Raw genomic sequence first — 26,182 nt, forward strand, 5'->3', positions numbered from 1 at the left:
TCATGTACGTTAAGCGTATTTATAAGTATTTTAAACATAATAAATAAATAGGTTTAAAAAAAAAGTAGCTAGGCTTATAAAGTTATCAAGATAAGCTTTAATCTTTTTAAAAAATATATTATCTAGGTAGAAAGTAAAAGCATCCTAAGTATGCTTTTTAATATCTTAAACCTAAGTATTATTAACTTTAATAATAATATACTTCTTTTTCTTAAAAGTACTAGACTTCTTAGTATTAATAGTCTTATTCTTTTTAATAGTCGTCTAAACCTTAACGTTTAAAGCGTTAGTTTCTTTATTAGTATTAAATTTCTCGACTAGCTTAAGGTTAGCTTTCTTAGCCTTAGCCTTACTTTTGCTTTTAATAGTCTTCTTAGGCTTATTTTCTTTAGCCTCCTTAGTAAGTTTAGTAAAGACTTCGAGGGTTTTTTAGTTTTAAAAGCTTTACTAGTTTTTTTAAGTTTTTTTATATCGGTTATATAAATATCTTACTAATTAGTAGTATTTCTAATAATAGCGTTATTAATAATAAGATTATTCTTATTAGTAATATTAAGTTTCCTATTATTAAGACTAAAGGTATTATTAATAAACTTATTACTAATCTAAGCCTTATTATCGCTTTATTTATTATTAATAGTTTTAATAAAGCTAAGAAGGGTTTTAGTAATCTTATTAATAATCTAATAAGTATATTAAAATGATATCTTCGCGTTCTTAATATTAGAATTTACTATTAAGATATATAATAATAATAAGTTAGAAGTCTTAATAAGAATAAAAAAGTTTATAATATATTATAAAGTAAGAGAATTATTAATTTTTCTATTATATAAGTAGAAGTAAGATTTATATAATAGGAAAAGTTTACTTTTATAATAGTAATAGTAAATATAAAAAGGTAAAGTTTTTTACTATTTATAAAGTAATTACTTATAAAAGGAAAAAATAAGTATTTTATATAAAATTCTATTATATTAATAAAAGGAATAATCTTACTAATATTACTTTGTTAAGAATTAGCTATTTTATTATAAAATAATAATATTATTCTAGTTATTTTATTATTATCGTTACTAAAAGTAATAGGTTAGTATAACCTCCGCGTTAATAAGATATCTTACTTTATACTTATTAATAAGCTTTACTATATTAGTCTTAAGTAATTTATAAAGCTTCTAAGTATTAAACCTTATAGTAAATCCTTTCTAATAAATAAGATATTTAACCTTTAGTTTATATTTCTTTTAGTTAATTCTATAGCTTATAATATAGTTAATTTCTTATTCTTTACTATTATTAACCTTAATAGGTTATAATAATTATTATTTATAGTTAAATAGGTTATCTTCTTAAGCTAGCTTATATAGCTATATTACTAATAAGATTAGGAAAATTTACTAATAAGCTAGGAGGTTAACTTTATATATTATTAAGCTTACTATTTAAACGATTTAAAAAAGGCTTATATAGTATAATATCTATTTATTATAACGTTAGCTAGGTAAGTAAAAGCCTTTCCTTAATCTTATCTAGACCTTATTATTAATAAAGAATCTAATATCTATATAGCTTTTATTATAGCGTTTTTTTCTTATTAAGTTTACTATATCGATTAAGGCTATTACCTTGTCTTAGTAGATCTTCTATATAATATTAATAGACTTAGTTAAAGTATATTTTTTTATAATTATATCTAAAATATTTTAAAGCTTAAATCTATATATAACCTTGTTAAGGGATTTCCTAATTATTACGATATATAAGTTATTAAAGTTATATTATAATACTAAGAGAATCTCTAGCTATAAGATATCTAGGTATTTTAAAAGCTAGAATTAGATAGTAATTTCTACTATTTAGTTTATTTTCTTACTCTAGCTATTAGTCTATAAGTAGTAAGCTATAGGTAAAAATAGTTTTATTTTAAAAGTATAGAATATCGTAGTCTAGATAGCTAAGATAAACTTAAGGTCTTTATTATTAATAATTCGTTATAAAAGTCCCTAGTTAGCTAGTTAGAAAGCCTTTATAAAGACTATTACTTATTCCTTAGCTTTATATATAGTATAGCTTAGTAAGAGTATAACTTTCTTTAAGAATTTATTTATTATAAACGTAAGTATATTAAACTATTTAAATTTAGGTAGTATTTATAGACTTCCTTACGCTTCTACCTTAAGTAAATTAGTAATAAAGTTAATAGTTATAATATTAAAAAGGATTTTTATAACTAAAATTAGTTATAAGCTACTTAGTAGTTTTTAATAGTTAATTTAGTTTTCTTTATACTTTAAATAGTAAGTAATATATTGCTTTATAACTAATTATTTATTCCGTATTTAGAAACTAGCTAGCTTAGCTAGTATATAGTCTATACTAAAGTAGTATTTTTTATTATAAGTAAAGCTAAAGACTTTTATAACGGCTTTATATAAGATATATAGCCTTTTCGTTTTATTATATACTAAGTAGAATAGAAAGCTTACTTTTATTAACTATTATAAGGAGATTTAGTAATAAATCGGTATATACCTTTCGTCTTAGGCGTAGTTCTCCTTATCGTTAGCTTTCTTTAATAACTACTACTTATTACTACTTTCTTATTATTTCGTAAGTTATTAGATAAGTTTTCTATATTTTAGATCGGTTTTATAATTTTTAATAATAGTTTTAGTAAAGTTTTCGCTTATCTTAATTATAAAACCGCTTAGTTTTCTTAGCTATTCTTCTTCTTCTAAGTTAAATATTATAATATTCTTATTATTATAAATATTTATAAGTATATTACTTTCCTCAAATAGGTTTGCTTTACTTAATAATATTAATAATAGTAAGTATAAAAAAGCGTTAAGTATAATATTAAGTTTCTTTAAGATATAAGTAATATTAAAGTTAAACTAAGAAAGGTAGTTAGTAATACTAGCTAACTAAAGGTTTACTTTATTAAGATCTATTATTTTTAATAATATATAAGTAAGAATTCCTTTTATAGCTATATAGTTTATAAAAATCTATACTAAGTTTTTATTTAATTATATTAGTTTCTTAAGTTTCCTAACTACTTATACTATTATAATAACCTTCGCCTTAGTTATAAAGTATTACTTTTTTATAAAGGATATTACTTTTAAAAAGAATAATATTAATTAAATATACTTTTATAAGATATCTTTTCTAAGAATTCTTATGCTATCTTAGGTAATATCTATCTAAAATATTATAAGTCTAAAACCTCCCTTATAAGTATCGATCTTAAAAAATAAGGGTTTCTCTAGATTATAGTAAAATCTTATAACTTAGTTATATAAATTCTTTTATAACGTTTTTTATATTTTTATTTCTTCTAATATTAGTTTAAATATTATATATTAAAACCTTTTCGTTCTTACTATTTTATTAAAGCTTATTAATAGTTAGTCTTTTTTATATAAAATCGTAGTAAGCTTAGTTTTTCTTTTATTAAAAGGTATTATAATTACGTTATATTATAAAATATCTTTTTAAAGCTATCTAGCTATTCTAAGGTATCTTTTAAGGTTATTAAGATTCTTAGGAAAGCTAAGGTTTTTAAATATAGCGATTTAATCGTCTATTCTATATATCCCTTACTTATCTATAATATAGCTAAGTAATTTTACTAAAAAGAAGCTTATAAATAATTTCTTTACTATTATATTAAGTCTATTATTATTAATAATATTAAAGACTTTTTTAATATATTTAAGGTAGCTTTCGTTAGTATTATTAAAAATTATAAATATTATTAATATATACTTAAATAAAGTATTTATAATTTTAAAATATATAATTTATAAACTATTTAGTATATATTAGTAAGTTCTTAAATCTTATAAGTATTATATTTAAAATCTTAATATTATAAAGGCTTATTATTACTATCTTATTATAATATTTTAAATAGATTGGTAATTAGTAAAAAAACTTAGTAGCGTTAAAGAAGGTTATTTTCTTTTTACTATAGATCGCGTTTATAATATCCTCTTAGTCTAATAAAGGATAAACGTTTAGAACTATTATTTAGTTAAGTAAGCATAAGTCTATAACTACTTTAGGTTTTTTTACTATCTCCTTTTCTTTCTATATTATAAAGAAAGGATAAGTAATTAGAATTAGCTTACTATCTACCTAATCTATCTTTCCTTTAGTATAAAGTTACTTATAAGTTTCGTTTAAAACCGTAAGGTTTTTAAGACTAAGTAGATATATTTTTATATTAGTTTTTTAGTTCTACTATCTATTAATAAGGTTAATTTATATATATTCCTCGTCGGGGAGTAGTATAATACCTTTATTATAATAAATATATTTATTAAAGATTTTCTATAGTTATTTTATAAATTCCGTATTAAGGTTATATATCTTAACGTTATGCTTATTAAGAATTATTAATATATTATCTAGTTTAGAAATATTATAGTTTAGTATCTCTTCTACTTATAGTTTAAGGTTTCCTTTTAAAATATCCTTCTTATTAGTTATATTAAAAGTTATATTAACCTTATTATTATTAGGTTTAAAGTTGCTAAGTAAGATATTAATATCCCTTAGTACTTGCTTTATAAAGTAATTAATATAGTAGCTTTTCGGAATTTATAATTCTAAGTTTCTTTTATTATAGATAAGAAATAATATTAAGGTTACGAAATCTACTATATTATAGATTACTACCTTATATATTAAGTAGAAATACTAAGTCTTGTCTTTATTATTATTATCCCTTAGTAGAAGGATATATTATCTTAGTATAAAGGCTTAGCTTTTTTATAAAATTATTATAATATAAGCGTTTTCTATATGCTAGGTAGGTAGTATTTATTATCGATATTTAATAAATACTTTTATATTAAATACTAATTGGAATTTAATAACTAATTTATTAAAGTTTATAATAAGACTATATTTTTTATAAAAAGGGGTATTAAATAATAGGTTTGCTTTAAGCATATTAATAACCCTTACTATAATAATAACGTATATATTTATATTTATTTTGCTTATTTTATTAAGGATATAAAAGTCGAAAGTTACTTCTTTTATAACTTAGAAAGTAGAATCTATTATATTTATTTTCCTTAGCTTAATTATTTAAAAAGATAATTTATAAGTAAACCGTATAACCTAAGCCTTCTTAGTAAGTATTATTAAGGCTTTTATATCGATATATACTTCGTCTAGTTTACTATTATTATTAGCTTTAATATAAAGTCGTAGATATATTCTTTTTAAAAGCATGCCGCGTTTAGACAGTCTCGTCTAAGTATTAATAATTTAGCTTAGTACTAGTTTTAGTAAGTCTCTATTTTTATAGTTTTTTATAACTACTCCGACGAAGTCGCTAGGTAGCTTTATCTAAAGCTTTATTATAATTATTATTACTTCCTTTTATATTTAAGGAGATAAGGGAGGGATCTCCGCCTTAGGAGTTAACGCCTTATAAGCGTAGAAAGTAATATTGTTAGCTTAGCCGGTATAAATAGCTTCTTCTTCTTTTAGTTATATTACTAAGACTTTTATAACGTTTTCGAAGATATACTTATAATTAATAAAGTAGTTAATTATATCTTTATTTGATTTATCTTCTTATATAACTTAGCGTTATTAGGTAGTTATCTTAGATAGTTATACTAGGCGAATCGCCTTATGCTTAAGAAATTCTACTACGCGTTCTAAGGTTTTTAGTCTTTCTAGTTTTATTACTTCTAGTTAGGTTATATTTTCTTTTATTACTATTAAGACTAGTTATATTATAGTTAGTAAAAATTATATTTTTCTTAGTTCTTATTATTTTAAGCTAGGTATATTCCTCCTTATAAAGCGTTATCCTTGCTATCTATAGTAGTTATATAAAAGACTTTAATTAAGTTTTATAAATACTTTCGGATAATTATACGTTTTTCCTTAATAAGTCTAAGATTGTTTTTAATAGTATTATTTAGTATTAGCTTATAAAGGAATTATTATAAGGATAAGTCTAAGGCGTTATAAAATATTATAAGTAATTACTATTAAAACGTTAATAAACCTAACTATACTTTACTATATTTAAAATAGTCTTAAGTAAATAATTAGATATCCTTATTACTACTAATCTTTTTTATAATAAACTTATTAAATACTACCTACTAGATTACTTCTATTTAAGTTAGCTTAAAGCAAGCTTTTAGTCTTCTTTATAAACTATATTATCCTTAGGCTTTATACTAGTTCCTTTTTATAAACCTAAGGTAATATTCTTACTAGCTAAATACTTTGCTTCTAAATAGGCTTTGCTATTTTCGGAAGACTTCGTCCTAAGCATAAAGGTTAATAATCTTAGCCTTAATTAATAAAAGCTATAAGTCTATATCTTAATAGCATAATATCTCTTAATCGTAGAATATAGGTTTTCTACTAAACTTATAGTCAGCGTCTAGTTAGAAAACTCTATATTACTATTAAACGTTCGTTATAGCTATAAATCTCCTCCTTAGGTTTAGTAGTTCCGATCTTAGCAATACTATGCTTAATAGTCTTATAAACGTATTTAGTAATATTACTTTAAACTATTATTACTATTAAAAAGGTAGTAAAGTCTAGAAGGCTAGAAATCCTATTACTATTAGGTATAGTATCTACCCCTAAGGAGGGAGATATCTTCCTAAGCTAGGGGGTATATATTGCTATTATAAGTTTTACGTCTAGTTTATTATAAATTACGTTCCTTTTAATAAGGTTCTTATAACTTATATTTCTATTTTTAAAAAATAATCTTAGCTTATAACGGTTTCGTATATTATTATTAATTTAATAGTCTTGCTTATTAAAAAGTTTATTAAGGTTAGCTTATAATTATATTTAATATTGCTAATTACGACTTTTAAAGGTTTTTATAAATCCTTTTATACTAACTATACTTAAGTAGTACCTTAGGAGGTTACTACTTTTATTATTAAAGCTATGTTAATAGTATAATTAATACTAGTTTAGTATTTTTATTATTTCTTATAAGTTACTTATTCTTTACGATATCTAACTTTTCTAAGCTTAGTTCTACGAATTATCTTTAAAAGTTTAGAAGTTCTTTAGTATAAATAATTACCTTAGTAATACTATTTACTACCTTATTATAATCATAGTTCTCTAACCTCTAGCTATCTTCGAGTTATATTGCTTAAGTCTAGGCTTTATCGTTATATCTAACGTCGATTCGGTTAATATTAGTATTCTATATAATAAACGCTATAACGCTTATATATATTTAAAAAAGCTTTGATATCCTCGTTGTTTTAAGATTATTAAGATATATCTCCTAATATCATAAGAGACGTCTTACTATCTCTTAATAACTATTATTTAACCTTAGGTTATTTACGTAACTTATTATATAAGTCTATGTTAGCTATATTAAGGTATAGGTTATAATTTTAAATAAGTAGACTTATAAGGTATTTCCTTCGAGATTCTCCGCGATATATCGTAGTCAAATCGAAAGAAAAAATTAATCGAGATTAAGTTATACTACTACTTATTATAATTCTTCCTACTAGTACGTAGTTATAATAAGCAAAGGTCGGAACCGTAATAAAAATAGAGATATTAATAGAATAATATAAAAGTTAAATAAATAGTTATAAGGTAATAAATAATAATAAATCGATAAATATAAGTATAAATAGTTAGTTTTTTTATTAACTAAACCTATTAATAATAATACTATCGAGGGTATCTCTTATATAGATATAGCTAGTACGTAGAATATTATATACCCCTACTAACTATTTTATAAAACTATAATAGTTTATAAGTAAACAAGTTATATAAGTAAATAGATTACTTTTTTAACATTTTTATAATTCTAATCTTTTTTTCTATTTTTTTTACTAATAACTATAGTATAAAAAGTAAATAAAAGTAGTCTAGTTCTTATACTAAATATGCTTTAATCTAACCTAAAATTAAGCATATGAAAGGCTATATCTATCTATAAAGTATCTTAAATAACTTTTTAATAATAATATTATAGATAAACTATAAAATAGTATATCTAACTATTTTAAAAAAATTTAACCTTATATAAAGAAGAAAGTATTATATAATATATTATTAATCTAGATATATAATTATTTCTATTATAATTAAGTAGTATTTAAGAAATAGCTAATTAGCTTTTTTATAATTATAATATATAATATATCGGAATAAACTAAGTTTTAAACTTTATATAATAATAACCTAAACTCTAAACGCGTTTTAATTAAAGAATTAATTATTAAAAAGTCTTTTATAAAGATCTAAACGCGTATTATATATAGTTTTCCTTTATATAGAATATAATTATAAAATATAGAATATATAATAATAATATCTATAACTTTAATAAGACTAGATTTATAATAAATAGAATCTTTTTTAAAATAGTTATTATAACCTTAAACTAATATAGTAAGCTAAAAATAGCTTAATAAAGGAATTAAAAATAAGTTATAATAATCTAAGGTATTAAGTTATATAGCTATACTATCTTACTATATATTATCTTTATAAGTAAAGTCTACCTTAACTCCTAGATATATAATAACCTTTTCTTATCTAATTAGGTAATTATACTTATAGAAAATAGTTAAATAATAAATAAAAAAAGCTTAAAATAGATAAAGTATTTAATTTTTATATAAAAAGTTATATAAAAAGTATTTATTATTTCCTTATCTTTAATAATTATAAAAACTATTATTTTATTAATTTTAAACTATATTATAAAAAGTATAAGATTATTATATTTTATATACTTACTTATTATATAAACTTTAGCTTCTTAATATTAAGTATTTTAGTCCTTTAAAATAAGTATATAATAAAGAAATTAAAAGTCTAATATAAATATATATTATATATATTATAAAGAAAAACTTCTTTCTAGCCTTTTATAAAGTATATAATATTATAATAATAAAAGTAAATATTTAAGTAAGCTTTAAAGTATTTAGCTTTATACTATATAACTTTAATTATATAGTTTTATAACTAAATATTAAGCTTTATATACTATTACTACCTATATTTTTAACTTACTTACTACTAGCTTAGGTTTTAAAAATACTAAATAACCTAATTAAAATTACTTTATAATCTAATTATATTAATAATTATACTATATAATATTAAAATAACTCCTTAATATTAATTCTTTTAGGGAATTGATAGGGACGCATCACGAATTGATAGGGACGCATCATCCTTAGGGACGCATCACATTCTAAGGTTGTGATTGGCTAGAAATTTTGGTGACCCACAGGTACAAGTCGGCGAAGGCGGTGAGGCCAGCGTTGCTAACGCCCCACCTTTTCACAGCCATAAGAGGCCTGCCTCCGTTTCATAGACATAAAGCCGGCCCGCCCTACTAGCCTACGTTTCTTGGCTATTCCTCCCATTTGAGATTTGCAAAACCATCTAAACGACCGCTTTTGCAAATCTCAAATGGTAGGTCTTTTTCTTCCCTTCTAAGGAGGAATTGGGTTTTATCAAACTAAACTGAAACGGCTTTTATAAATCTCAATTGATTTCTACTTCTATTTCCTCTTATATAATAATAAAGAATGCCCCCCCTACCCTCAACGTTTGAGACTCTCATCACTACTACTAAGTAGTTCCCATTGACTCCTCGTCCTACGGATGCTTGCCTGTAATCTTCTTCCATTCGAACGAAGGCCAGTTGATCGGCCAGTACTAAGAGTACTTACTTGGCTTCGTGTCTGCCGCTGGGAAGAGGTTGGCGCCTGGCTACTGGCTGTCTCTTGTGTAAGCCTTGCTAAGGTGGTCCTATTACGGCTTCCTGGTGGTCTGCCACGCTTGCGCCCTGCTGCTAATTGGCTAGGTTGTTGACTTTGTAGTTGGCTGTGTGATTGTCTAGCTAGCTGGCTGCTTGATTGGGTGCTATCCCTTAATGATAGGGATGATGGGACTGGCTGCATTGAGTTCTTAGGTCTGCCACGGAGGTTTCCTGCAATCTTCGGATCAAGGATCCGTCGATATGGATCCTGGGAAGAAGACTCCCGCAGCCGCCATCGTGGGTGAACCTCATCCTTCATAAACTGTACCCCATCTACAAGTTTAGAGTAGATCTTATGGCAGCATGGGATACCATACTCTATAGAGACAGTACAGTCCTCTGTGCAGTCTCTAAGAGGCGCTGGAAATGGATTTCTACCTGTTGGTAGAGCCTTCTTTGCCAGACGGTATTGCTTCGTAATCAAACCAAGACACTGCGATGAGAGTATTGTTCGAAGCTCCCCAAGGTACTCAGATCTGTTCCCTATAAACTCACGGCTTGTGAGGATCTCATCCTGTGCACAAGCTTGCTTGAAGCGAACCTCTTGATCCTTAAGCATATCCTGCATCACATTAACTAAGTGATATAGGTGGCTAAGTCCATTAAGAAGATAGCCCTTGATGTTGTTGTTGCTTGATTCCGTCCCTGAGGTTACACGGATGCCGAAGTTTCGGTACTGGCGAATAGAATAACGTGCCCACTGCTCCCTTAGTGGTAGATATATTCCATGCAGGTAGTTCAGAATAGGCCGTTGGTCCTTAAACTCTTTGCAAAGGTTTGCCCATGCTTTCCTAAAGGCATCCTCTGTCTCAGCAAATAGAACCAACTTCCACATTATAAGAACCCCCCGGTAGCTATGTGGCGTAGCCCTATCTACTGAAGTATGGATATAGGCATGGTCCTCATCGCTAAGTTCGGTAACTGGTTGTGGAGCTAGATCGTCTTCTTCAGACCCACTACTACTAGAATAGCTCTGAAGCCACTTCTGCTTGGCTTTAAGCATAACGTTTGAGTTGATATGGTGAATACAAAGCTGTTGTTGCACATTCGGAAAGTATTCGTTAAGAGCTGCCTTCATCTGTCTGTCGTAGTCGGTGATAATAACATCTGGTTGGCGAATAGAGTTCTGATTAATGAGTTGTAAGATACTCTGCGATAAGAACTAGAACCCCTCTAGTCTCTCATTATCGATGAGACCAAATGCTGCATTGAATACCGATCCAAGACATGTTTGCCCTGTAGCTTGGAAGAGTGGAAGCTTGAAGCGATTGGTGTTATAGGTGTTGTTAAAGCTGATAACCTCGGGGAACCGCTTCCACATCCGGAGAGAGTATGGAAACGTCCAGACAAGCCCAACAAGCCGATTCGGCTCATCATCCGCCTACTTCACAATATAAGGGATCTCCCGCTCATCAAAAAGCTTGATTAGAGCTGCAGTTGGTGTATACCTATTAAGCTTTTCGCGATTGATTCGGGCTCTAGCATTATAGATATCCCGCTGGGTGAAAACAGATTCAGGAAACTGCTCCTGAATAATAGCACCTACGTCGCGTGCCCGAATACCAACCCGCCGACTAGTAGTCTTAACTGCATCCTTAATAGGCTCAGTCAACCTCCTATAGGCTGGGTGTGCAGATGATGCTAAGCTAGGGATATGATTATGCTGGCTGTGTATTGGGTTGGAATGCTGACGTAAAAGCCATTTCCCCTCCTCTATTGCTTCAGCAATAATTTGCCATTGGCAATCACACTTCCGAGATGCGCGGGCTCGGATGCTAGCACCTCTACCTCGCTTTGGTAGCCCAAATCGATCGCAACGAAGTATATAGCGAATTATACGTCCTTTACGATAGCATCTATTATACTTTGCAATCCCAAATCCATGCTCTTTTGCAAATTTATTAACTCGGTCGAGGAGGGTTTCAATTGTTGCTTCTGGTTCGCCAGGGATCGGTGGGTTTGGAATAGTTTCGGGGGTAGGTGATTTCGACCTTTCGCTTGTAGTAAGGAATAAAGTACTTGGAGAAGATGGTATCGCTATCACTTCTGGGCTTTGTCGGGGAGGTGAATAAGGTGGAGGAGGAGGAGACTCGCCGATTGAGGATATGTCTGAAGGGTGTGGTGAGTAGCCCCAAGCCTCACGATATCGACGAACGCGTTCACATTGTTGGAGGAGAGCACGCGTAAGACGTCGGTTTGTCCCAACAACCTCTTGAATGAGGCTTAGAACAGTAGAGAACTGATCTGAAGTGGGTTGTAAGGGTTGATTTTCAGGTTGTAATACTAATTGGCTTTCTTTTGGTTGACGTTCAGGTAAAATTGTACGCTGCATACGTATTGTCCCCTTTGGAAAGGAACATAGAAGATATAATTCATCTCCCTGGGGGTTGTAGCTTGTGTCGGAATCTTGCTGTAATTGTTCAGGTGGAATCTCAGAGATTAGGTCAGGTTGACCCTCACGATCGCCAGCCCCATAGAATTGACTGATAGTGGCATCACTACTAACTGAGATAGCACGGCGTTGGCGCTTGGGAGAAGGCAATTGATTGTATATACTAGAGCTGCTGGGTCGGCGACGCGATTGGGGCCTTGATTGACTTGTAGAGGTAGACATCTTGACGTTGTAAAGGAGAATAAATTGAATATGTCTAATGCGCTTTCGTAGTTATGAAGGGATGGGCTAAGAAGATAAGAAAGATACTTCATTAGATGATGGCAGAATTCGGATGCACTAACAATAAAATTTTGAGCCAATCACAACCTTAGAATGTGATGCGTCCCTAAGGATGATGCGTCCCTATCAATTCGTGATGCGTCCCTATCAATTCCCATTTTTTTTAGATAATATACTTTATTTATTAAAATATATAAGTAAATTTTCTTTTAACTTTTATACTTTTATTATATAAATATATATTATTATTTTAGAGTTTTTAATAAAAGTTAATTTAAATAATAATAAAGGATATATTTTAAGTAAAATAATTTTTAAGTTTATTAAAATAAAAACCTAAAACTAATATTTACTTTATATATTAATATTAACTATATTATATATTATATATAGCAACTTAATAAGTATAATATAATAATTTTTTTAATATTTAAATAAATTTTATCTTTTTAAATTATTTATTTATTTTTAATAACTTATTATAAAATTACTTTAAAGCTTTTATTTTATTTTATCTTAATATTATTCTTATTATTAGTATTAGTTAATAATACTATAGCTAAAGATTATAAGTAAATTTATTAATTAATATAGTAATTATTTATAATTTAATATATAGTAAGTATAGTATCTAGCTAGATATTAACTATTAATATAAGATTATAAATTAATTTACTATAGTATTATTATTATTACTATTATCTTATACTTAACCCTGTATACTCGTAGTAACTAGATTGATTCGCTTAACTGAATAGCGGATGGAGGGTAAGCCTACACTGTACCCATTGCCTTTCGCCATTTCACGTCACGTTGCACTGCACTGCACCCAAATCGACCAATGTCTGGAGAGGAAGGAGCTAAGGCGTGCGCCCCTCAGGGACATTTACAGGCTTTGCCAGTTTCGGTCGATGTACTTACTAGGACAGATGTGTGACTTACCATACCCTATGTAAACCCATGTCCCTGCCTGGCTAGCAGCAAGCCAAATGAGAGGGGGAAAAAAATCGAACTTGTTACGTGCTTATTTGATAATTATATAGCGCAAACATCGCCGCTGACCCTTTGCCACTTCTCCCTCTGTAGCCCCTTCCCAATACCATAAGACAACTGCTCAGTTACTTAACGTGGAAAGCCATGCCTGCAACCCTTGCCCAAAAATTCAGCCGTCTTGTGTTGCACTGATGAGTCAATAAGCCATGAAATTTGCCCATGATTTTAAGGAGACGCTTAGGCGCGAAGGTATGTGTCTTTCTTCTCATATCACTACCCCTGCCTTCATCAAATTCACATACCTGCCACAACCTTATCGTTCGTCTCATCATATCGGTCTAGAAGAGACAAGATGACGCATCGAAACAAAGAATTTGTCACCTCTATCATGCAATCCAGTAATAGCAAAGATTTTGCTGACTTTTATCTCTGGTTACTCCCGGGCAGACTTCCCACCTCACTGGGTTGACCGCGCTGTCCCATATGGTCAACTAAAAAAGGTTCTGAAGCGCGTTGCTCGCGAACTGAATGATCTGGGACTTGATCCTGAGACTCTGCGTCAGCTTCTGGATCCCGCTGCTGATTCACCATTGGCCGCCAAATACCGCCTAAATGGTAAACTTCTCTTCCTTTCAACGGGCCACATTGTGTGTTCATGCCGGGCTTGGGCTGACGCCAATCTTTACTTCATTACAGCCGCAGGCAACTCCAAGCTGCTCAGGCCTAAGTTAACAGTCCTGGTTCACATGTGCGATGGCAATCCTATTGATGCATCGCTAACACCAGCATCACGCTCACTTCTCGAGCGGATCGCCGCCCTTCAATCCTCCAGTTCGGAGGCAGACATTGATCTAGATCGGGAAGAGGAGCAAATCCTTAGGGCACCTTCATCCCGTGAGACCGCGTGGGTTCCTTCACCTCCTTCCAACGAAACGCTTGCTGCTCTAGAGGCAAAATGGTCTGCCCAGGACCAGGCGGTATCCGTGGAGCTATATGAGCGTATCGAGGTACCTCTTGTCTTTGACAGCGAGTTTTTTGATATACTCCAGAGCGATGTGAATAACCTCGACGCCCTCCAGGCCGAGGAAGAAAAAGCCATGGTAACCGAAATTATTGCCCTGCGTCAAGATGTGTCCCACCTCACAAAACCAAGCCGGCTTTCTAAGAGCGACCTTGCAAGGTGGCGGGCCATCTTCGAACTGTACCTTGACGCCCAAGTCTTTTTCTCCACTAATGAACAAGACCATGGGTCGCGTACCAGCCAGACTGCTGCAAAGCAGTTACAGTGGTTTCAGGAGGAAATTACAAAACGGAACTTAGCCAAGGCATTCAAGATCGCCGAGAGCCGCGAGGCCCTTGTTCGCTTTTTGCGTCTCAATGCTGTTTTGCTTAAAAACCTACAGTTTCAAGAAATCAACCAGATGGCCATTTACAAGATATTAAAGAGTCAGTAGCTTTACATTATCCAAACTCTGCCTCTGTTGCTTGTCATGAGGCGTCGACAAGCAGATCAAAAAACCCGGTACTGACAAGAAGCCAGAGTTCGACAAGCGGACTTGTCTAGGAGTTTCGAAATCATTTCCCATGCAGGTTCATTCCGAAAAGTTGCTAGCCGGCTCCGTGGCCAAAGATATTTGTGCCCAGATGTCCACCGATTTGGTTTCCGTTGTGCCACAAATCAGTGACTATTTGTGCCCAATTTGCTTCGCTATCGCCTATCGTCCGGTTCGATTGGCTTGTCAACATGTCTTCTGTATTCGATGCATTGTCAAAATTCAGCGCCGAAATGAGAAGCATTGCCCCTTATGCAGGGCTGATACAGTCATGAAAGCCTCTGCAGGTAGGTGTCACGTAGTTCTCATGCGAATACAACAATATGTTGCATCCGAGCTATTTCTTCTAACAATGATTTTAGATAATCTTGATATTCAGTTGGAAAGGTATATGAGAAAATACTTTCCCAAGGAGGCCAAAGAGAAGCAACGGGCCAATGAAATCGAGCGGGGTATCGAGGACTACGGACCTGAGTACGTCCATTCCGAGTGTTCTGTCATGTAGAAGTGACAGATAAGGAGTGCGGCGAATTTTGTTTCCCTCTCTTTCAATGTTATATAGATTACCCCAGAGATACCCTTGTTAATTACAACACAAACGCTCAGCATTAACCCTTGAACATCAACCTTCTTCGCTGCCATCAAAAGTCATAGAAATCACGGAAGATATGGTGTTTCCACTTGATATTGCTCCGGTAAAAAAGACCGAGCAGACTAGTCTAAGCTATCCACACTCAAGCTACAATTTGAGTTTCGGCCGCCTCGAGGGCATGGCTGAAGACCTCACGCAACTCTTCCGTCTCCTCTAAGCCGACGCTGACTCTAATGAGATCAGGATCAACACCCAAGCCGGCTGCCCAGTCTAGCTCCTGGTAGTGCGCCAGCAGTACGTAAGGCGATGTCAAAGTAAAGTTGGTGCCTAGACTTGGACCCTTGGCCGTTTCAATGGCGTCGAAGAAGGCTATAGCGTGAGCCTTTTCGTGAAATGTGACCGACAGCAACCCGCCATAGCCAGCACCGGGTAGCTTGCAAAGGTCGTAATTGGACCTTGTTGGGTTAACTTTGGGATAGTAAACCTTTTTGACCAGCGGATGACCGGAGAGGATGTCACAGATGGCCTCGGAGTTCGTGTTGATGCGCTCGACGCGGGACCTAAAATCTCGACTGTTTCGCTCCATGAACACAACGTCCTCTGGCCAGTATGTATCCTCCAAATCCTGGGTCCATGCATTCTTCAGGGCTTGATAATACTTTCCACTGGGATTCAGAATCGCGCTACCGCCCATGACGTTGCAATCTCCCGAAAATATCTTGGTTAGACTACTAACGACGATGTCCGCGAATTGCAGCACGTCGACATTGACGAAGCTGCCAATAGTTTCGTCCACAACCACACCAAAGTCGTATTTATCTGCCAGGCAGCGGATGCGGGCTAAGTTAGGGCAGGTCAGAAGCGGATTGCCGGGGAACTCGCAAAATAGTGCTAAAAACCGCTCGCCGTTCTCTAGGCGCTGTTCAAGGTCATCCAAGTCCGCCTCTGACGCGTGGCCGTAAAATACACAGCCTGGGCCAAACTTTTGCAGAATCTTAAGTGTGTCGACGTAAGGGAAACCAAAATTGATCGACTTCATGTCGCCCCTAGCAAGAACCATGGCCCGGTGGGCATTGAAAATGGCATTCATACCACAGGGGAAGAGGTATACGTCACTTTCCTGTAGGTCTTCCTGGCCTCTAGTGTTGGTGCTTAAGGGAGGCAACGAGTTAATGCTCGTCTCCAAGTCGGCAGCCAAGGCACCGGCAATTCTGCGTTTGATGGCCGACCTTGCACGTTCGACAAGAGAAAGATCGAGGTTGCGCCCAAAACGCTCTTCCAGGAAGCGTAGACTCTCTTGGGTATCAAAAGTAGTCCGAAGGCCCGACTTAGACGGGTGGAGGTTAGCGGACTTGGTGTCGTCAATGGAAGATGGGCGATGGTATCTCCTGGGACCACGACATGCCTTACCCACGGGGGAGTGAGGTCTTTCGATGGGGGCCATGAGCCCCTCTTTGAGTAGGCCATGGCAAAACTCAGCCCGCCGACTCGATATTCCATCGCCGGTATGCTGCCAATATTGCTTCGCAATAGGAAAAACTTCTTGAGCATACACGACAGCCGAAAAAGCGGGTGCCAAAGAGCGTAATAGGGGCGAAATGTCCTGGGACGTGTTCAACCCGAAGTCAATGACTGCGATGTCAGACGCTCTGGATGTGCCGGCGTTCTTCTGAATGAACTCTAAGCAGCGTCTGGCCGCGCGGGGAGTAGGAAACAGCATAGTCTGTTGACCAGGACGGGCATATTGGGATGCAACATCTTCAGCAAGGGCGACAATGCTCTTATGAATGAAGAACCTACAAATGGTGATGAGCATAGCTTTAGGGATTGAATAAGAAGTAGATGGGCTTCGCAGCACCGCTCACCTGGGATACCCAGTTGTCATTTTACTCACAACCCATGACTGGCCCTCCTCGTACCCAACATTTGCCTGCCATGTCGGTAGCTGAACGCTTACTGCCTGAAATATATGTTAATCAGGATATCAGAGAAGGGAAGGCTAGCCGGTATGGAAAAGCAAGAAATGGCATAAAAATACATACGTGAGCAGTGTCGGGAGGGATGGATTGGCCCAGCTCAAAGACAGGCATGTTCTTTAATAGTTATTGTCCGTCTATCCTTAAACCAAACTTTAGCTGGTCAGAACACGATGATGCACCGCATTAAACCATTCAGCGGATGAACGAGAGAGCAACTCACTAAGTTGGCAGAGCCGGCTGTACTCTGGGTACCAAGAAAGTTGACCACTGTTTGATGGGATGAGTCAAGGTTGGTCGAGGCAAACGGACCGATGAAAAAAATATCCCCGCCCGAGACGGACAACAGCAAGGAAAGGTGTGCTAACCAAGCGAACAAAAACGGCGGACGTGACGGATTGAACGTGGGAGGGACACTGAACGGCAAATGTCAGTGCTCAAATTGCGAAGCAACGAGCTGTAGGCAAGGCTAAATTGCAAATTCATCCATCCAGTATGTCAGCACTTGACTCAAACTGGGCGAATTAAAGACTCCTAAATGGCTACCTTAGTGGAGCCCAAGGCATTGCAGTCCCATTTGGCCACACAGTTGGCCTCACCACTAGTAGGTGCGGGACGCCGAGAACCGGAGGAAGGATGAACGTTTTGTGTGTGCGGAACACGATATGGGCTCTAGCTCTACCCGTCTGCCTACGGCGACTGAGTCATCTACAATACTTATGCACTAAATATGTTCAATCCATATTGGGTAATCGCCACGAGAATGTGAATTGACGGTTTGCTTTCAAATACATGTATGTCGAAGTTGAAATTTGACTGCAACCAAGTATTGAGAACCAACTCATGCCATTGTTTTCTGAGCTTGGTGGGAAAACCACCAGCCCAACGACAGGCTCCGCATTTCCGACAGAAATACCATCCATTCAAATAAGATTTGCAACCCAGCCTCCCAAGTTTCCTTTACAGGAACACGTGCCGCTATCATTCTTCATCGAGTGAACGAATAAATCAACAGAGGAAAGTTCGTCATGTATTCGCCCTGGCCTTACTCAGCGTAAAAATACTAAGTAACGCAACTATGCAACCTCGTCATTCCCGTCGCAGCCCACGACTGTGACTGCGCAAAAGTATGTGTATTTAGTGCGTTCTCTCACAGCTTCCATCCTCGTACTGTTGGCCGAGTCACCTGTTAGTTGTGTATAGAAGCCGACCAAATCGTGCCAATCAAGCTGGTAAAGACACACACAAGACAAACTTTCTGGCTGCTTAGTGATAATGGCGCCTGCTCGTCTTACTGCCAATGCAGCTAATGCTATCACTTGGCGCTACACTGATGGCATCTTCTTCCCAATCGGCACGACTACTACTCCCAATGCCGCTTTTAGGCGCAGCAACGTTGCGCGCTGATATATAAGTCGGTGCTCGTGTGGCCGGCGGATAAGCGAAAACAGGGTTGGAATTGGGCACTCTGATGGCCGTGTGAGTTTTGCTGGGCGCCTTACTGGGAACGTAAGTCGGTGCATGACTGGGCGCCTTGGTGGGAGCCCGGCTCGGGGCGACAGTGGGGGCCCTGCTCGGCGCGTTCGTCGGTGCCCTGCTCGGAACCACACTGGGAGCCTTACTCCTGGCGCCTAATTCTGTCTGGGTAGTAGGTGGAGGCGGACGAATGGTTGACTGTGACTTAGCGCTTCGAGCCGAAACATAGGTTCTGGTCTCATCGAAATCCTGGGTAACTGAGCGAGGCACTGCCGACTTGCCAGCTATGCTAATTCTTGAGCCAACGTTGCTCCGATGTTCATAATCGGTGATCATGAGCGGTGCAGCTCTGGGAACGGCCGCCTGGCTCCGTGAGTGAACGCTGCTACCCCTTTCGAGTTGATAGCGAGATGAATGATGACTCCTAGTGTCATCGTACACGTCGACCTCACGAGTCTGGGAGCCAACCTGGCTGTACTTGGCCATATACTCAGGAGCAGGACCATTGTCAGGAAGAGTCGGATATGCCTCAGGGTATCGGATCTTTTCGACAGTCCTCTCAACCTCGACGTAGCGTCCAGGTGTGGCCTGCGGGTTCTGATATTGATCGGGGAAGGTGGCGCGGCGCTGGAAAGGCGGAGCGGGGTTGGTACCATCAAACTCGTGGAGCGGCGCAGGCGCACGTTCCTTCCGCATCATACCGTACGTTAGGGCGGCACCGGCGGCGGCACCGACAGCAGCGCCTAGCAGACTTCCCACAACGGTGCTGGTTTGCAACCCGCTGCTCGAATTTGGGGCAGCTGCCGGGCTGGGGATAGGAGCAGAGTCGAGGTCATTATTGGTAGAATGCGATTCGATTATGGAGGTAGTAACACTGCGGCGCAGTATCGTATAAGGCTCATTGCCAGGGAGCTGGCCGGTTCGGGAGGCCATGGCAAGGGCGAGGGTAGAGGGGGACGATTCAGAGGTTGCAACGTCGTGGTTCCAGTTGAGGATACGACTGACTTCCTCGTGGGTTGATTGTGTCCTTCGAACAGTAGAACCAGCGTGGGAAGGAGGGTAGTTAGGAGGGGGTTGATATACAACTTCCATCGTGTTACCGTCCATGTCGGTGACAGCGGCTCGGTGGATATCGCCACATTGAGTGATGGCGGTGGGGCGGGGAACGGCTAGAGGAGCAGGGTTGGCGCGCAGGGCAAAGAAGTGGAAGTCGGTGACAGCAGTGGGGGATGGGGCAGAGAAGACAACGCGAGACAGCTTTAGGGGTTCGAGGGAATTGCGGGCCTCGCGAATTTGGAAGACGGGGGTGGGCGGAGACGATGTACCATATGTGACGGTTGAAAGGCTTCTGGCGGTGTTGTTGGCAGTGTTGGGGTCTTTGTCGTCGTTGGCGGTCAGCGTGTTTGTGGATATATAGTGGATGCCGAGAGGTTGGAGGATAGCCGAGTAAAAAGAGGCCGAGGAAGGGAGGTGGGAGACGTCGAAATAAGGAGTCATTTGGGCGTTTGAATGCAAGAAGCCAGAGGGAACAGGCCAGCTGAATAAAGCGACGTAAGCGGTCGTAGGTAGGCAACAGACTGTTTGGTGCTGTGCCTCTTCAAACAGTACGATCTCAGGCTGAATTGAATTAGAATTGGCAGCTTGTTCAAGCTGGGGCAAGGGTAACTGTTCAACACGGTTCACAGAAATACAGTAGTGTTGATGGTTGCAGAGGCGAGGCAATAATGCTCAAGATGGTAAGAGCTTGGTTATAGTGGTTGTTATCGACAAGGCGAGATGTAGCTTCGTACTGGCTTGTTGAGCCAAAGTGGAGATGTCGAGATGGGGGACATATACTGTCAGGAGAGGCAAAGAGGGGTTAAGATAGCAGCACAAGTGGTTGCTGGGCAGAGTATCGGTTGTTTTGAGGTAGGTGAGGTGTTGTAATCCGGCCAGACATCGTCTCTCGTGTGAGGCAAAACACCTTACTAATGGCAATAGGAGCATACCCATTAGCTGGCAAGACTCAGCTACATACTATGCTTTGGTGGCTTTCTGCCCGTTTCTGCCAAGCTAACTTGATCGTAGCAACCTTGGAATTCCCTGATGCCCGTTCCTGTCGTGGAACCCAAACCGCATGTATTGGGCATTGGTCGTCCGTTTTTGAAGTTTGGCCCGTCATTCTAGTTCAGGACTACAACCTGGCCTGTTTCTGCCCAATACAGCGCAGCATGCGTCCCATGCCGCTACAGCGTAAGGTGGAAATGGATGGTGTGTTACAGCACAGCTACTAAAGAACTTGTAGATGCGGGCCACTTCATCAGCTACATGCGGCCAGAGGCCATCAAGGACTCTGGGGCCACCATCTCATCCCCGAGAGTGCAAAAGGGGTAGAGAATCACGTTGGTGAGCCTTTTCCCAGACAACAGGAGGATGAATCGTGTCTCCTCGTGGCTGGCTGTCCTTTGGCTCCCCGGCCCCGCCGCCCCGTTGCCATCCACGTCACAATTCCAGTTGGAAAGGCGCATGTCCAATAAGGAAAAAACCACAGCTTTTTGATGGCAGCCCAACGCGACATCCCGGATATTCCAGTCCAAGGGTGAAAAATTGCGACGCCGCTAGTTGCGCCCTGTGGCTGTTGACTGGCTGCCCTGGCTGACACCTGCATCTGCGTGGCCCCGATCCAGAGACCTAGATGCATAGCTTGTACCTACTATCACCCTCCTCAGTGCTGTGCCCGTCCTCTTCCGAGCCTACCGCCCCAGAATGTCTGGGACCCTCAGTCAAACTTTAGGATATCGACGCTCCTTTGGTGTACCGTATTGAGTACCTCTTTCTATTATTACACAGAGAGCAGCCAAACTCGGTGCCTAAGGTTACTCGATCTTCGTTGGCTCTGTATTTGTTACTGTTTCTGCAACTCACCGTAACCTCTTTTTCCCCAAGTCACGCTGCAGAACTCGAATCCAACCATGGCAAGGGAACCTGATGCGTCCGACTGAAGGTAGACTCTAGTGACGAGTCTTGTAAATTCCAGCCCTGGACTTGTCTCTGTCACCACTGGGTCGTATTGCTTTTCCACGACGAAAAGAACGCTCTCGTTGTTCGCTGCCCAACCTCCCATCCATCCGTATGTTTATTTGTCCTATCTTATCTCGGAATCACTCACCGCCACCATGAACGCGTCACTGAACAAGAGAAATCCGCATGCCATAACGGATGACATGGCTTATTTTTTAACCAGTCGGGTTCATTCCCTAAATGAACAACAGGCATCGCTGTCGCCATCTTGGTCGTGATCATCACGATATAGCAGCACCTGCGAGATACGAGCACAATGAGGTGACCTAGTGGTACTTAACAGTTTTCTTTACATGCACCATGCACCATGCACCACGCATACCGAAATAAGCACGTCTATCCTTTTACTGCACTCCGCTGTAACGTAAGAATTGGCCGTGAAACACAAGTACACCACTCAACCTCGTCGCTGACTGTTACAATCACCTTCTTCCGCTTAGGCACCATGGACTGACGATAGCCATTTCGATGCAGCTGAAAAATCCATTCCACCCGACATGGTCACTGCTTCAACGGGTCAGCTTGCACGCTCCTTCACTTGGTCCACCTCACTCCACAGTATCGCTTAGTATCGTCAGGCACATGCCCTTGCCTTGTGCCCGACCTCTGGATTCAACAGTCCAATCTTTTCCAACCAAACACGTTCTCTTCCCTTGGTTGACCAAGTCGTTCAGCCAACATCACTGCCTAAGTCACGATCGTTTTGGTGCAGGTCATCAAAGCCCAATGATGCAGTCTGATTATTCTAGGGCTATCAAGGCTTGCGATAGACTTATAGAATCCGCCAATACTTACACTACCAAAGCCCCCGTCTGCCTTCACAGTGCATGATTGCCACAGCGTTCTCTCCAATAATCCCTTCAAATCTTCAGTTAACCTCCCCAGGCTGCCAACTTTCCTTGATAACATTGGCGATGCTTCTTTGCCTCGACACTTGCCGTCCGCTTCGGAGCCTTCTAATGTCGACGATGACGGCAAGGGTCGTATAACGAACATGGCTGATGAATTGTATCGCACTTGAGAATGCGTCGGAGGCAAACATAACAAGAGAAACCGACGAGCCAAGTTTCCGAGGCCACAGCCGTCAAATACGATGTTGTGTCGCAACCTTTCAGCTGTACCCCTAGCTTTCCGTTGCACTGTTGCAGGCATGACTGCAGATCTTATAGCCAGGGAACCGCCACTTGCGTCGGTCACCCGGTGCGCTCATTGCCATGGCTTAATGCAAAAAAAAGAACCAACGTTAGATCTGTCATTGCAATGCCAAGCTGACTTCTACTGAATATCCCAGGAGTCTTCGGCAGCATGACAAAACTTGCTGCAAGCAACACTAGCAGACAAACTGTAATTGCTTATGGAAATCTTTTCGTCCACAAAGCCGTCGGCGAAGGTATCGGCACCCTTAGCCATGGCACCAACAAAGACGCAGACGCTCTCTTTGGGTCCCAAAGTGTCAATGTAGTCTCTCACCTTCACAAGGGGAGCCTCGAAGCTAAGCGTAACCTTGCGGCAGTTAGGGGGCAGGTGATCGGTGATAGGATTCTGAATGACACGTAGGAGTTTTTCCTGCGAGTTGGTTGAGCGGATAGACAAGCGATGCAGCAACTGAACCATCAATCCTGCGAAACGCTTAAAGGTTCGCGGAATGCGAACCGAGGGAGACACCTCAATCAAAACACCCTTAGCAGTGTGGATATAGATCTGGAGCTTGCCCGCCTTGTTGATGGGCGAGTCGAGTAGAGTAAGGAGGCACTAGTCAGTATAGTCAGCATGTTGGATGCAGACACGACGCGAAAGCGTGTTGAAGCGCTTGAAATGCAAAATAGTGTATTGGTAGTATCCAACCTGGTGAGTGATGTCGGGACGAGCATCACTAATGTCGCGGTTCATCTTGCGCATGACCCCAATGTGCTCGTCGCTGTTGAGTAGCGAATATTTCTCTTCCCGCTGAACCCCATTGCGGCCGGTACCGCCGTGAGAGGCTTTGTACGTCTCAAGACTAGCATTAGACAGAACAACGATAAGTCGCTGGGTGTCCTTGTCGGTGGGGGGGATTGGGGTGTGTTGTTCAGCAACTAGCTGAGGAAGAGCCGGGGGTGGAAGAGACTGGGTGCCTGTAGTGATAGCGGTGTCAGTAGACGCGTCCTACGGCAAGAGAGCTGTGGCCATGCCCTCAAATACTGGGCAGCCTTGACCGCATAGAAAACTCAGCATAAGATGGGTAGGAAAACAGGTTTGCTGCTCGGGTTTTAATACTAGCGACGAAAGAAGGCTTTTGGCGTCTTTCATAAGCCGACTGCGGCAACATGCAAGTATTGGGATGTAAGGCGGGAAAGAAGGGGAGAGGAAAGAGAAAGGCGCGAGCGGACAAAACTTGTTTAGTTAAAGTGAACTGCGAAGGCTTTTATACTTACGGGGTCGCTTTACTCCAGCACGGGCCTCTGGTGAAGACATTTTCGGGCAAGAGACACGATAGTCTAGGAAGAATTGGGAGGATGGGAAGAGAAGGTGAATTAATTGAAAAAAGAATGTTAATTTTTTTTAAAATTTTTTTTTTTGCGTGGTACAGTTGTCGCGTTGTGTGTAGATGGAGCGAGGCGCACTGTCACAGATGGTGTAATGCTGCGAGAGGTGAATGAGAAGTAGGTTATGGCAGGATTAAGTCGAGGAGGAATGTAGGCTTAATACTCGTAGCAGTATCTGGAAGAAAAGAGTTTGAGAGGTATAGTCCCCTTCCATGCAGTTAGGGAGGATGGAAGGAAGCACGAGGGCGGGGTGAGGAAGCCCGGACCAACCACCGATGCAGGGACTGTTCAGCCAATAGGATTGTGTGCGTCCGTCCCTTTCTGCTGGCAGAAACATTTTTTCCCCCTCCCTCTTCCGCACTGGAAAATTGAGCAACACAATAGCACAACAGTGGTTTTCGTCTTTCCTCACCAATCATGGCTCATCCAAGGTGGAGTTTCAATCCTTTTTGCATGCTCCTCTCTGCAAAAGGTCCATCCGGAGCGCTTGCTAATCTGTTCCTAGTCAATTTCATGCCTTGCCATGTAGTGTGGTAGTATTTGCTGCCTGTCTCTTCTTGAAAGAAATGATATCCTTGTAGCGCTTTGCAGACTTAGCACGTGTCGTAGAAAATCGTTCACTTGTATGGCAACCTGGCAGTGAGGATTCACCTGCCTTCCCTTACATGACACCTTGCCATCATCGGTTCGGCCGGTGGGGCCATCTGGTACTCCAGACAGCCATTTCAAGCACACCTGGTAAAGCACCAGCAGTGCGCCGTGACAGAGAAACCAAGTTGGACGGTGCGCTTAGGAAAACTATCCAATAGGAATCTCTCGAACAATGCTGCAACTCACATTCCTTCTACAGTGTCCTTTTCGTCTTAAGGTGCTCAGGCAATAACACGTATCCTTCCAACGGTTAACACTGCGCGCACTTCCCAATTTCCTGCGTGGCAGATATTGGAGGTCAAAGTGATTCCTATCTGGTTCCCTTCTACAAGCTGATGTTCTGAAGTGGCTTGTGCTTTCCTCATGACCAGTAGTTGAGGGTCTATGTGTTTTCCCTTATTTTTCTCTTTGCTATTGCGACTACTACTACGTAATGAACCGTCAATTAGCCCGACACTTGCCATTGATAATGTAGACTTTCTTAATCATCACACACCAGTTAAGATTGCCTCTATCCGAAACACACATTCATCATCATTTACAAGAGCGTCTATCCGTCGATTATATCCTCGTCCCCAAGACTCAACATTGCTGTCATTTTCGCCCTCTTTTTCTCCTGTGTGACTTGTTCCGCCACTTCTTTGGTGGCCCAGAAAGCAAAAGCCCCTTGTTGGACTGGCCACCTCTGCACTTAATAACGGCAGCAACTCCCCACTTGAATCTATTGTTTGTAGCGACTACAGCGTATTAACGTCTACAGACAAACACACGTAAAGCTGTCTTAGGCCATATCATTGCAGGCTTTTACCATATATATCCAAGATCTGGAATACAAGTTCAGCCTCATAAT

At 38.3% G+C, this 26,182-nt stretch overlaps 6 protein-coding genes across 6 annotated transcripts; 1 reads left to right on the forward strand and 5 right to left on the reverse strand.

The window, feature by feature from the left end:
- Positions 1 to 9,614: 9,614 nt before the first annotated feature.
- CTRU02_208884 (mutator-like element) lies at positions 9,615 to 10,667 on the reverse strand (the record flags this gene model as incomplete). Its single annotated transcript, XM_036726167.1, has 1 exon — positions 9,615 to 10,667. The coding sequence occupies one exon, from the start codon at positions 10,665 to 10,667 to the stop codon at positions 9,615 to 9,617; it is 1,053 nt and encodes a 350-aa protein (XP_036582360.1).
- Positions 10,668 to 11,213: 546 nt separating this feature from the next.
- Positions 11,214 to 12,164, reverse strand: CTRU02_208885 (mutator-like element; the record flags this gene model as incomplete). The annotated part of the gene is made up of 2 exons (XM_036726166.1): positions 11,214 to 11,478; positions 11,536 to 12,164. The coding sequence occupies 2 exons, from the start codon at positions 12,162 to 12,164 to the stop codon at positions 11,214 to 11,216; spliced, it is 894 nt and encodes a 297-aa protein (XP_036582359.1).
- A 1,541-nt stretch (positions 12,165 to 13,705) lies between these two features.
- Positions 13,706 to 15,557, forward strand: CTRU02_208887 (ring-14 protein; the record flags this gene model as incomplete). The annotated part of the gene is made up of 5 exons (XM_070205167.1): positions 13,706 to 13,748; positions 13,947 to 14,114; positions 14,196 to 14,945; positions 15,040 to 15,339; positions 15,415 to 15,557. 5 exons carry the CDS (start codon positions 13,706 to 13,708, stop codon positions 15,555 to 15,557), a joined length of 1,404 nt encoding a protein of 467 aa, XP_070061242.1.
- A 229-nt stretch (positions 15,558 to 15,786) lies between these two features.
- On the reverse strand, positions 15,787 to 17,460 carry CTRU02_208886 (cystathionine gamma-synthase; the record flags this gene model as incomplete). Its single annotated transcript, XM_036726164.1, has 1 exon — positions 15,787 to 17,460. The coding sequence occupies one exon, from the start codon at positions 17,458 to 17,460 to the stop codon at positions 15,787 to 15,789; it is 1,674 nt and encodes a 557-aa protein (XP_036582357.1).
- Positions 17,461 to 18,886: 1,426 nt separating this feature from the next.
- CTRU02_208888 (cystathionine gamma-synthase protein) lies at positions 18,887 to 20,593 on the reverse strand (the record flags this gene model as incomplete). The annotated part of the gene is made up of 1 exon (XM_036726163.1): positions 18,887 to 20,593. The coding sequence occupies one exon, from the start codon at positions 20,591 to 20,593 to the stop codon at positions 18,887 to 18,889; it is 1,707 nt and encodes a 568-aa protein (XP_036582356.1).
- A 2,838-nt stretch (positions 20,594 to 23,431) lies between these two features.
- On the reverse strand, positions 23,432 to 24,610 carry CTRU02_208889 (Ribosomal RNA small subunit methyltransferase NEP1; the record flags this gene model as incomplete). The annotated part of the gene is made up of 3 exons (XM_036726162.1): positions 23,432 to 23,908; positions 23,942 to 24,270; positions 24,571 to 24,610. The coding sequence occupies 3 exons, from the start codon at positions 24,608 to 24,610 to the stop codon at positions 23,432 to 23,434; spliced, it is 846 nt and encodes a 281-aa protein (XP_036582355.1).
- Between the last annotated feature and the right edge of the window lie 1,572 nt (positions 24,611 to 26,182).

This window comes from Colletotrichum truncatum (genome assembly GCF_014235925.2).
Source record: "Colletotrichum truncatum strain CMES1059 chromosome Unknown Contig_0005, whole genome shotgun sequence".
Taxonomy (NCBI): Eukaryota; Fungi; Ascomycota; class Sordariomycetes; order Glomerellales; family Glomerellaceae; genus Colletotrichum; species Colletotrichum truncatum.